Raw genomic sequence first — 12,886 nt, 5'->3', positions numbered from 1 at the left:
ACATATTTACACTAAGAAGGTGAAAAAGCGACTTTGAGAGGGTACTTACTGTACATGTTTTGTGTTGATTGAGAGAAACTCCTATTCTATTTCATCCACTCTCAATAGCCATATCTGCTCATCTATTTCTCTCCATTCTTTCTCTTTTCTCACACTTATCACACCATTCCATCTATTTCTATTATGAGAACGACTACACAAAAATAGTCTCTCAGGGAAAAAGCCTGTGAATGTTGTGAAAGTGGCCTATTGGGCAACACAGCTGATTGTCCATCTCTGTGGCTGCCTTTCCCGCCACCTTCTTTCTTTTCTCTTTAAACAAAGCTGCAGTCAACTCTGAATTGTGTACGTTTCCGTCATCAGAGGCCCAGCGATGCTATTGTTACTGCCTCCGTGATATTCAATGACGTCTCATTGTGGTGAGCAGTTCTTCAGCTAAATCTGAACCATGTATTTTGTCCAAGCTTAGTGTGTGTAGGTTTCCTGCTTTTGTAAAAGCCACAGATTTCTCTTTATCGTGCTGGTACAATGGAGAAGAGAGGGCTGGGGAGGGTGGGTGGGTAGACAGCGCTAACCAATGAGAGTGCAAGGAGCTATCAGTGCAAACCAATGAGAGAGCAGGGAGCTGGCAGTGTGGGTACAGGTGAAGGGGCACGAGACACATTACCTCTGGGTAGGCCGTTCCGTTGCCCCAAGCAAAACAAACAGAAGGAAAGTCACATTAATCAATGAAGCAGTCCAGTTGCTCAACAACAATGCCCCCAACAACTCCGACCTGGATCTGATCCTATCATAACATTTAACAAATGCAGCACAGAGCCCACTCTGGAAATGTGATGTTCTTGTGTTACATATAACAAATATATATATATATATATATATCAATAAAGGGTCATTTAATGATATTTACATTTAAAGACTACTCAAATTTCAGAGCACACTGTACAGATTGAAATGACACCTAGAATGTCTTGCTAGCGTCTACAGAGTCATCCATCATTGTAGTGTCTTAAAGGAGGCCTGGGTAAGACTAAAATGTCACACATTTCTCAACTTTAATTAGTTCTTTCCCAGTAACTATTTTGGATACAGATTTCGAAGGTATGCCAAGCATCCTTCCACCAATGGCCTTTCTATGGATTTAATTTCAGGAAGATCCAAAACATTAGAAATATCTTTGTGACAATCTTGTATGGAATGCCCCTTTATTGAATTTAATTGAATTGAATTGAATTAAATGCTCAGTCATCTAGCATTGTGGCTTTGGCCCTGAGAGGGAGTTGAAAAGACATGCATTTGGAGATACTTTGAGATAGTATGCAATTATTTCACTCAAATGGGGCAAGGTCTTACCGACCACTTTCAATCACTCATATAACACAACTGTAGAAGGATGGATTGAAATGGTATGGAAGGGACATTTTGCTGGATTCTAAGTGATATTGGGCACCAGAGTGCCGAGTGTGTCTTTGTGAAAATGCACATTCCCTCACATTCTCAGACAACTGTAATATTCTCCGACCTTGTAAAAAAAACACACATATACAGACAACCAACATGCCCACAAACGCTCACGCACACACAGTGTCTCTATGGGGTTGCTAATGACCCAGGGCTGAGTGCTGTGTTTGGGTCTCTCATGGAGTGAGAGAGAGGAGGATACTCTGAATAGCCTTCTCGTTCCCATCTGATAACAGAACTTCCTTCACGTCAGCACAAATGGCAATCTGAAAAGAGAGAGAGAGAGAAATCAGAGAGTGAAAGATGAGACAAAAAGAGGACAAGAACCCAAAATAAAAGCAAAAGACCCCTAGAGAGAGTTAGTCACTCCCCCTCCCTCTCCTCCCTCTCCAAACACACAAGACAGAAGCATCGCCTCATCTACAAAGCCTCATTCTCAACAGCTCCCTCTCCTTCCCTCTCTCCATCTTCCCTTTTTCTATCCCTCCCTCCCCTCCCTCCTTTTCTCAGTCATCCTTTTTTCCCTCCATTTTATGTCTGCATTATTTTAATCATTCAATCAAATCAGTCAATACTTTTATCATTCCCGTTAGCTGTGGGCCTCTATCTTGCTATCAGTCTGTTCAGTAATTGCATTGTGACAGGGGATGATGGCGAGCAGAGAGCCTTTCATTTGCCGGTTTGTGTTTATCGGGCGGAGCCATCACGCGCGCTGTCACTCTGCTCTCTGCTCTCGGCCTGCCAGATGCCCTTCATATAACTTTGCACCGCAGACGAGGGAGCTTTGTGCTGCTGCTTCAGCTTCTTTACAACCCCGTCTTTTCTGTGTTTGCAGCCTTTTTTCTTCCCTTTTTTAAAATCATGTGTGTGTGTGTGTGTGTGTGTGTGTGGCACATTCATATAAGATCAATGTTGTCAAATGCTCTATGACACAATGACAAGACCATCAGATGTCAGTCACCCCCCCCAACAAAAAAAACACACACACCTCCACTCCAATTCAGCACCAGAAAATACAGAGAGAGCCATGAACATTCCCTCACCCCTCTTCCTCCCTCCTTTCCTCCCTCTCGCCCTAGTGGGCTGCTCGCTCCCTCCCCCTCTCTCCCTGTGGGGTGTAAAGGGGACAGCGAGCCCTGTCCCACCAGCTGGCCAGACGGGGAGAAGGAGCCCCAGGCCGAACAGGGCCAGGCCAGCCATGCAGAAGAGAAGAGCAGGACTCCACTCACTCTGGAAACTCTGCCGAGGCAGACCCCCTACAGGGAACTACACAGAGAGAGGGACAGGGAGAAAGAGAGAGAGGAGAGAGAGAGGGGAGAAAGAGAGGAGAGAGAGAGAGAGAGAGAGGGGATAATGAAAGAGAGGAGAGAGAGAGAGAGAGGGGAGAAGGAGAGAGAGAGAGGGGAGAATGAAAGAGATGAGAGAGAGAGAGAGAGAGAGAGAGAGAGAGAGAGAGAGGGGAGAATGAAAGGGAGAGGATGAGATGCAAAGGAAGCATACAGATGGAGATGATGGAAGAGAGAGCGGGATGAAGGAGTAGAAAGGAGAAGGGGGGAGAGAGAAGGTGTAGATGGAGGAAGTAGGAACTGATTAGGAGGAGGGCAGGGGATATGGAGGAGAGGAAAAAATATACAGGAAGCCAATGGGCAAGAAGAGGAGGAAAGGAGGTAAGGAATGAGGTTGGGAAAAAGGAGGGAGGAGGGGAGAGGTGTGAGGGAAGGTCTCCAGCAGCAGCCTGCAATGTCACAACACGGGATATTGACTCCAGGGAGATAAAGGCAGGCTGGTCTTCTGAAGACGGTGGCGGATCGATGACACGCTAAAGCCTGTCGATGTGGAGGGGCTCTTAAGACCTCGGCTAACAATCCCTCAACCTGTCAGCACAAGGGGCAGGCCTAGGGCTCTCTGCTCTGCTCCCCCTGCGCGCGCGCACACACACACACACACACACACACACACACACACACACACACACACACACACATTCACAGCACGGAACAGTAGGAGTGTAGGAGTGTGTGAGTGTATGTGTGTATGGATTCACAAGGGGTCCACTTGATTAGTGAGAGAGCAGACACGGTTGTGCAGAAATGTGACATATGGGTAGTATAGTTGAATGTGTGTGAAAGAAATGTCACTTACCATGAGCCCTGCTAGACAGGTCATCCCTCCTCCCAACTCACACACCGCACCCCTAGGAGAGAGAGAGAGATACTGTACATTTACACTGAGTGTACAAAACTTTATGCTCTTTCCAGGACATAGACTGACCAGGTGAATCCAGGTGAAAACCATGATCTCTTATTGATGTCACCTGTTAAATCCACTTCAATCAGTGTAGATGAAGGGGAGGAGACGAGTTAAAGAAGGATTTTTAAGCCTTGAGACATGGATTGTTTATATGTGCGTTTCAGAGGGCGAATGGGCCAGACAAAATATTTAAGTGCCTTTGATAGAGGTATGGTAGTAGGTGCCAGGTGCACCGGTCTGAGTGCGTCAAGAACTGCAATGCTGCTGGGTTTTTCACGCTCAACAATTTCCCGTGTGTATCAAGAATGGTCCAACACTCAAAGGACATCCAGCCAACTTGACACAACTGTGGAAAGCATTGGAGTCAACCTGGGCCAGCATCCCTGTGGAATGCTTTCCACACCTTGTAGAGTCCATGCCCCGACGAATTGAGGCTGTTGACAGTGACATTGTTGTCCCTTTATCTCCTGGTGGAAATATGAGTTTGTATTGCAGCAGGGACATTAAGGTAATGATGGCTGTTGGTTCCCTGTGGTGCTGCTGACATTGTGTACTGGATACACACACCGGAGGGCAAAATGGGGGGTACAACTCAATATTAGGAAGGTGTTCTTAATGTTTTGTACACTCAGTCTATATATACAGTACCAGTCAAATGTTTGGACACACCTACTCATTCAAGGGTTCTTCTTTATTTTTATATTGTAGAATAATACTGAAGACATCATTCAAAGTAGCAACCCCTGCCTTGATGACAGCTTTGCAAATTATTGGCATTCTCTCAACCAGCTTCAGGAGGTAGTCACCTGGAATGCATTTCAATTAACAGGTGTGCCTTGTTAAAAGTTCATTTGTGGAATGTCTTGTCCTCTGCAGCGTTGTCATGGCTGTGTGCTTAGGGTCATTGTCCTGTTGGAAGGTGCTCTGGAGCAGCTTTTCATCAAGGATCTCTCTGTACTTTGCTCTTTTTATATTTCCCTCGATTCTGACTAGTCTCCCAGTCCTTGCCAATGAAAAACATCCCCACAGCATGATGCTGCCACCACCATGCTTCACCGTAGGGATGGTGCCAGATTTCCTCCAGATGTGATGCTTGGCAATCAGCCAAAGAGTTCAATCTTAGTTTCATCAGAACAGAGAATCTTGTTTCTTATGGTCTGAGAGTCCTTTAGGTGCCTTTTAGCAAAGTTCAAGTGGGCTGTCATGTGCCGTTTACTGAGGAGAGGCTTCTGTCTGGCTACTCTACCATAAAGGCCTGATTGGTGGAGTGCTGCAGAGATGGTTGATCTTCTGGAAGGTTCTCTAGAGCTCTGTCAGAGTGACCATCGGGTTCTTGGTGACCTCCCTGACCAAGGCCCTTTTCCTCCTATTGCTCAGTTTGGCCGGGTGGCAACTCTAGGAAGAGTCTTTGTGGATCCAAACTTCTTCCATTTAAGAATGACAGAGGCCACTGTGTTCTTGGGGACCTTCAATGCTGCAGCAATTTTTGGGTACCCTTCCCCAGATCTGTGCCTCGACACAATACTGTCTCAGAGCTCTACAGACAATTTCTTCGACCTCATAGCTTGGTTTTTACTCTGACATGCACTGTAAACTGTGGGACCTTATACAGACAGGTGTGTGCCTTTCCAAATCATGTCCAATCAATTGAATTTACCACAGGTGGACTCCAATCAATTTGTAGAAACATCTCAAGGATGATCAATGGAAACAGGATTCACCTGAGCTCAATTTCGAATCTCATAGCAAAGGGTCTGAATAGTTATGTGTTTTACTTTTAATACATTTGCAAACATTTCTAAAAACGTGTTTTCACCTTGTCATTATGGGGTATTGTGTGTAGATTTGAGGAAAAAAAGTAATTTAATACATTTTGAATAATATATATATTATATACACACACACATTTTGTTACGTTACAGCCTTATTCTAAAATTGATTAAATTGTTGTTTTTCCTGATCAGTCTACACACAATACCCCATAATGACAAAGTAAAAACAGTTCATATTTTATTTTGGGCAAATTGATTAAAAATAAAACACTGACATTTCACTCACACACACACACTCACACTCACACACACACACACACACACACACACACACACAGAGAGAGAGAGACAGAGAGAGAGAGAGAGAGGTGAAGACACAGAGAGAGAGCGAGAGGTGAAGACAGAGAGAGAGAGGTGAAGACAGAGAGAGAGAGGTGAAGACAGAGAGAGAGAGGTGAAGACAGAGAGAGAGAGGTGAAGACAGAGAGAGAGAGGTGAAGACAGCGAGAGAGGTGAAGACATAGAGAGAGAGAGAGGAGAAGACAGAGAGCGAGAGAGAGAGGTGAAGACAGATTAAGAGAGAGAGAGAGAGAAAGAGAGAGAGGTGAAGACAGAGAGAGAGGTGAAGACAGAGAGAGAGCGAGAGAGAGAGGTGAAGACAGAGAGAGAGAGAGAGAGGTGAAGACAGAGAGAGAGAGAGAGGTGAAGACAGAGAGAGAGAGAGAGGTGAAGACAGAGAGAGAGAGAGAGAGGTGAAGACAGAGCGAGAGAGAGGTGAAGACAGAGAGAGAGAGAGAGAGAGAGAGAGAGAGAGAGGTGAAGACAGAGAGAGAGAGTTACTGTTTTGAAACCTCTGTATGTGTAATGTTTACTGTTAATTTTTGTTGTTTTTCACTTTATATATTCACTTTGTATGTTGTCTACCTCACTTGCTTTGGCAATGTTAACACATGTTTCCCATGCCAATAAAGCCCTTGAATTGAATTGAATTGAGAGAGGTGAAGACAGAGAGAGAGAGAGAGAGAGAGGTGAAGACAGAGAGAGAGAGGTGAAGACAGAGAGAGAGAGAGGTGAAGACAGAGCGAGAGAGAGAGGTGAAGACAGAGCGAGAGGTGAAGACAGAGAGGAGAGAGAGAGGTGAAGACAGAGCGAGAGAGAGGTGAAGACAGAGAGAGAGAGAGAGAGGTGATGACAGAGAGGAGAGAGAGGAAGACAGGGAGGGGGAGAGAGAGAGAGAGAGAGAGGAGTCATGTTTAACTGGCTGAAGAGATGAGGAGATGGAAAGGTGAAGGAAGGAAGACGTAGTGACCACAAGCGGGGCGTGGATAGTGTATAGGGGGGGGGGGGGGGGGGGGGGGCTAGGGTTGTTAACATTAATAGCAGGAGCTATTAGACTGGGGGCTAGGGTTGTTAGACTGGGGGCTAGGGTTGTTAGACTGGGGGCTAGGGTTGTTAGACTGGGGGCTAGGGTTGTTGGACTGGGGGCTAGGGTTGTTAGACAGGGGGCTAGGGTTGTTAGACTGGGGGCTAGGGTTGTTAGACTGGGGGCTAGGGTTGTTAGACTGGGGGCTAGGGTTGTTAGACTGGGGTCTAGGGTTGTTAGACTGGGGGCTAGGGTTGCAGGTCCTGTGGTAACATGCTGTAGGTTAGAGCACCACATGGCAGCCATCGCTGCCTGACACTGCAGTAACTCTAATGAACTGTGGATACCTCCTCTTAGAAAGTGTGTGTGTGTGGATTGATTGGAATGCTACTCCAGCCGACTCATTGATTTCCCCCCTCCCTAAGCGAGCCAGAGTCAGTGTCTTTGAAGAAGCAGTGACATTGTTGTGCCTTTATCTCCTGGTGGAAATAGGAGTTTGTATTGCAGCAGGGACATTAAGGTAATGATGGCTGTTGGGTTCCCTGTGGTGCTGCTGACATTGTGTACTGGATACACACACCACAGAGTCACACACTGACACAGACAATACCATCAATTAGAGGCACTTCCTTACATACACACATGCACTTCTTTACAATTACTGCCACCCACACACAGTTACTGTACAGATTCCTCTCTCCCTCGACACAACATCCACAACCAAGGCAGTCATTGGAGTAAAGAAGGTCCATTATAAACCAGTGTGCTGTCCAGTGCTGCTGTTATGAGCTACAGTGGGCTGAGGAGGCGGTGACAGGTAGCTATTTGGTCCAGTCTTTTCTTATTTTATCCTCCTCCCCTCGTTCTTTCTTGCTGAGTGGCTGATAACAGGGAGATAGACAGAGAGTGACAATCTGGCTGACAAACACACAACTCTATCTCGTGCACACACAGCCAGGGGCTTGCACCCTGGTCTTCCTCCCTCCCTGTGAGTGTTGCGGTCCAGCTGACCTTCAGCGCAGCGCCCTGATCAATATCCCTCTCTTCCTCTCCTCCTGCCTCTTGAATGTAAAAACAGGAAATCAAAGGGTCGTGTACTGCCTTGAGTGCAAATCAAACATCCCACACACCTTTCAACTCTCTGCTCTCTCTGCCGCAGCAGCCTAACGCAGTGCAGGAGCCAGAGCCCACAATCTATTCTGCATTGTAATGCCTGCCTGGCAGGGACAGACTGGGGAGACAGAGGTCAGGGACCAGTCCAGAACCACTCACCTGAACATGTGGCGTTTCTTGAGGCAGTAGTGTGCCATCACCTCCTCAGAGGGCCATACACCTGGGAAAAACAACAGAGGACAACATGAAGACATACAACTATTGACTGGCATTATCTATTCACTCTCAGTCCACCACCACCATCAAAACCACAGGTACGGAACTCAATCATTTGAATGTTTACCGTACATAACCATGTACATGTCCATTTCAAAAGCTCCAACCAGGGTCAACTAGCCAATACAACCAAACTAACAACCTCTATATCTACACCAGAGAACTCCTCAACGTGGAGCATCCTTACACCCATCCGTCTGTTTCAACTACAGCAACACATAATAAAGCCTGTCTCCTCACGGTGTGGACCTAGTGTGTGTGAGTGTGTGTGGTGTTTTCTGAAAGCCTTCCACAGAGCTCCCACCTTGCCTGTGATACAAGCATCCCCTGTCTATCTGTCCCCCCTCCTCACTATGGTTCCTTAGACTTGTAAGCTGGGCAAATGTGTGTGTGTGGAGAGAGGGGGTCCGGTGGGCGATAATCACCAGGAGCGAGCCGGTCTGCCTGGCTTATCACCCACTACCAGCCTGCTCCTTCTGTTAGGTACAGAAAGTGCCATGAAGCTGCTATTGTCTCATACACACACACACACACACACACACACACACACACACACACACACACACACACACACACACACACACACACACACACACACACACACACACACACACACACACACACACACACACACACACACACACACACACACACACACACACGGGAGAGAGAGAAGGAGACAGACACACACTTCCTTGGCAGTGAAAGAAGTAAACACTAATTTGAATAAAACTTCAGCCTTAGCAGCTGGCTTTGATGGGAAGGCTGAGGCTCTGCTCAGCTCTGGTTGACTTTCTTTCTTTGTGTGTGTGTGTGTGTGTGTGTGTGTGTGTGTGTGTGTGTGTGTGTGTGTGTGTGTGTGTGTGTGTGTGTGTGTGTGTTCGTCTTGCAGACGAGAGGTAGCAGAGAGAGAATGTGTTCTCGAAAGAGAAACAGAGAGAGAGCGAGAGAGAGAGAGAGAGAGAGAAAAGGCAGTCGATATAATAAGCGGCTTACAGGCAGCCTCTCTCCACCTCTCAGGGCCGACACAGCTCGTCTCTCCCTGCACCGGCGGCCCAAAGATTAGCTCAACCAAGGAGGATTTAATAATGCCTATTGATAAAACGTCCAAATATTCCTCTCCTATTAAAAACAGGCCTGCTCACTCCTCACCCCGCAAATACACTCTGCTGGTCTCCTGATGAACCCGTTGACAGCCAGAGACGCTACAATTTACCAGGCGCCTGTATCACGCCACTTTAAAAGCGTAAGAGGCCAACCTGAAGCAGCGTATGGTATTTTACATGTTTTCTCTGGTACTCTATACAACATTTTCAAGGTTCATGATGAAGTTTACAGTGGTTGACTAACAGTGTGACCTTCCTGAGTGGGGTTGGACAGTGTGGTGTGTGGGGTTGGACAGTGTGGTGTGTGGGGTTGGACAGCGTGGTGTGTGGGGTTGGACAGCGTGGTGTGTGGGGTTGGACAGCGTGGTGTGTGGGGTTGGACAGTGTGGTGTGTGGGGTTGGACAGCGTGGTGTGTGGGGTTGGACAGTGTGGTGTGTGTGGTTGGACAGTGTGGTGTGTGGGGTTGGACAGTGTGGTGTGTGTGGTTGGACAGCGTGGTGTGTGGGGTTGGACAGCGTGGTGTGTGGGGTTGGACAGCGTGGTGTGTGGGGTTGGACAGCGTGGTGTGTGGGGTTGGACAGCGTAGTGTGTGGGGTTGGACAGCGTGGTGTGTGGGGTTGGACAGCGTGGTGTGTGGGGTTGGACAGCGTGGTGTGTGGGGTTGGACAGCGTGGTGTGTGGGGTTGGACAGCGTGGTGTGTGGGGTTGGACAGTGTGGTGTGTGTGGTTGGACGGTGTGGTGTGTGTGGTTGGACAGTGTGGTGTGTGGGGTTGGACAGTGTGGTGTGTGGGGTTGGACAGTGTGGTGTGTGGGGAAGAACAGCGTGGTGTGTGGGGTTGGACAGCGTGGTGTGTGGGGTTGGACAGTGTGGTGTGTGGGGAAGAACAGCGTGGTGTGTGGGGTTGGACAGCGTGGTGTGTGGGGTTGGACAGCGCGGTGTGTGGGGTTGGACAGTGTGGTGTGTGGGGAAGAACAGCGTGGTGTGTGGGGTTGGACAGCGTGGTGTGTGGGGTTGGACAGCGCGGTGTGTGGGGTTGGACAGTGTGGTGTGTGTGGTTGGACAGTGCGGTGTGTGTGGTTGGACAGTGTGGTGTGTGTGGTTGGACAGTGTGGTGTGTGGGGTTGGACAGCGTGGTGTGTGGGGTTGGACAGCGTGGTGTGTGGGGTTGGACAGTGTGGTGTGTGTGGTTGGACAGTGTGGTGTGTGTGGTTGGACAGTGTGGTGTGTGGGGTTGGACAGTGTGGTGTGTGTGGTTGGACAGTGGGGTGTGTGGGGTTGGACAGTGTGGTGTGGGGTTGGACAGTGTGGTGTGTGTGGTTGGACAGTGTGGTGTGTGTGTGTGTGGTTGGACAGTGTGGTGTGTGGGGTTGGACAGTGTGGTGTGTGTGTGTGTGGATGGACAGTGGGGTGTGTGTGGTTGGACAGTGGGGTGTGTGTGGTTGGACAGTGGGGTGTGTGTGGTTGGACAGTGGGGTGTGTGTGGTTGGACAGTGTGGTGTGTGTGGTTGGACAGTGTGGTGTGTGTGGTTGGACAGTGTGGTGTGTGTGTGGTTGGACAGTGTGGCGTGTGGGGTTGGACAGTGTGGCATGTGGGGTTGGACAGTGGTGTGTGTGGGGTTGGACAGTGGTGTGTGTGTGGTTGGACAGTGGTGTGTGTGTGGTTGGACAGTGTGGTGTGTGTGTGTGGTTGGACAGTGTGGTGTGTGTGTGTGGTTGGACAGTGTGGTGTGTGGGGTTGGACAGTGTGGTGTGTGTGGTTGGACAGTGGGGCGTGTGGGGTTGGACAGTGGGGTGTTTGTGTGGTGTGTGTGTGGTTGGACAGTGTGGTGTGTGGAGTTGGACAGTGTGGTGTGTGTGTGGTTGGACAGTGTGGTGTGTGTGGTTGGACAGTGTGGTGTGTGTGGTTGGACAGTGTGGTGTGTGTGTGTGGTTGGTTAGTGTGGTGTATGTGTGGTTGGACAGTGTGATGTGTGTGTGTGGTTGGACAGTGTGGTGTGTGTGTGTGGTTGGACAGTGTGGTGTGTGTGTGGGGTTGGACAGTGTGGTGTGTGTGCGGTTGGACAGTGTGGTTGGACAGTGTGGTGTGTGTGGTTGGACCGTGTGGTGTGTGTGTGGTTGGACAGTGTGGTGTGTGTGTGTGGTTGGACAGTGTGGTGTGTGTGTGTGGTTGGACAGTGTGGTGTGTGTGTGGTTGGAGAGTGTGGTGTGTGTGTGTGGTTGGACAGTGTGGTGTGTGTGTGGTTGGACAGTGTGGTGTGTGTGTGGTTGGACAGTGGGGTGTGTGTGTGGTTGGACAGTGTGGTGTGTGTGTGGCTGGACAGTGTGGTGTGTGTGTGGTTGGACAGTGTGGTGTGTGTGTGGTTGGACAGTGGGGTGTGTGTGTGGTTGGACAGTGTGGTGTGTGTGTGGTTGGACAGTGTGGTGTGTGTGTGTGGTTGGACAGTGTGGTGTGTGTGTGGGGTTGGACAGTGTGGTGTGTGTGTGGTTGGACAGTGTGGTGTGTGTGTGGTTGGACAGTGTGGTGTGTGTGCGGTTGGACAGTGTGGTGTGTGTGTGGTTGGACAGTGTGGTGTGTGTGTGTGGTTGGACAGTGTGGTGTGTGTGTGTGGTTGGACAGTGTGGTGTGTGTGTGGTTGGAGAGTGTGGTGTGTGTGTGTGTGGTTGGACAGTGTGGTGTGTGTGGCTGGACAGTGTGGTGTGTGTGTGGTTGGACAGTGTGGTGTGTGTGTGGTTGGACAGTGTGGTGTGTGTGTGTGCTTGGACAGTGTGGTGTGTGTGTGGTTGGACAGTGTGGTGTGTGTGTGGTTGGACAGTGTGGTGTGTGTGTGTGGTTGGACAGTGTGGTGTGTGTGTGGTTGGACAGTGTGGTGTGTGTGTGTGGTTGGACAGTGTGGTGTGTGTGGCTGGACAGTGTGGTGTGTGTGTGGTTGGACAGTGTGGTGTGTGTGTGGTTGGACAGTGGGGTGTGTGTGTGGTTGGACAGTGGGGTGTGTGTGTGGTTGGACAGTGGGGTGTGTGTGTGGTTGGACAGTGTGGTGTGTGTGTGGTTGGACAGTGTGGTGTGTGTGTGTGGTTGGACAGTGTGGTGTGTGTGTGGTTGGACAGTGTGGTGTGTGTGTGGTTGGACAGTGTGGTGTGTGTGTGTGTGGTTGGACAGTGTGGTGTGTGTGTGGTTGGACAGTGTGGTGTGTGTGTGGTTGGACAGTGTGGTGTGTGTCTGGTTGGACATTGTGGTGTGTGTGTGGTTGGACAGTGTGGTGTGTGTGTGGTTGGATAGTGTGGTGTGTGAGTGAGCCAAGTAAAAAAGCTTTGATTGAGACATTAATAAAGCATATGTGGAATCTGATGACTGATCCTTCATTCCAATAACACTAACAGCTGTGGGAGATAGGTAGAGGGGATAGTGTGTGTGTAGCCTATCCTGGGGGAAGAGAACACAGACTCCCCTAGTGTGTGTGTGTGTGTGTGTGTGTGTGTGTGTGTGTGTGTCTGTGTGTGTGTGTGTGTGTGTGTGTGTCTGTGTGTCTGCGCACGTGTGCATG

General features: G+C 49.1%; 1 protein-coding gene across 1 annotated transcript in view; it reads right to left on the bottom strand.

Moving 5' to 3' along the window:
* The window catches only part of camkmt (calmodulin-lysine N-methyltransferase), a 197,089-nt gene that overhangs the window by 44,076 nt on the left and 140,127 nt on the right, over positions 1 to 12,886 (bottom strand). The window contains exons 4-6 of the mRNA XM_021576372.2: positions 8,119 to 8,179; positions 3,604 to 3,655; positions 1,664 to 1,727 (exon numbers count right to left, since the gene is read on the bottom strand). Of these exons, the coding sequence (XP_021432047.2) occupies positions 1,664 to 1,727; positions 3,604 to 3,655; positions 8,119 to 8,179 (177 nt within the window). The remainder of the gene's footprint in view (positions 1 to 1,663; positions 1,728 to 3,603; positions 3,656 to 8,118; positions 8,180 to 12,886) is intronic.

Source organism: Oncorhynchus mykiss, chromosome 20 (assembly GCF_013265735.2).
Source record: "Oncorhynchus mykiss isolate Arlee chromosome 20, USDA_OmykA_1.1, whole genome shotgun sequence".
In the NCBI taxonomy this organism is placed as follows: domain Eukaryota; kingdom Metazoa; phylum Chordata; class Actinopteri; order Salmoniformes; family Salmonidae; genus Oncorhynchus; species Oncorhynchus mykiss.
The sequence above is the reverse complement of the archived record's forward strand: the minus strand, read 5'-3'. Positions and strand labels throughout refer to the sequence as shown.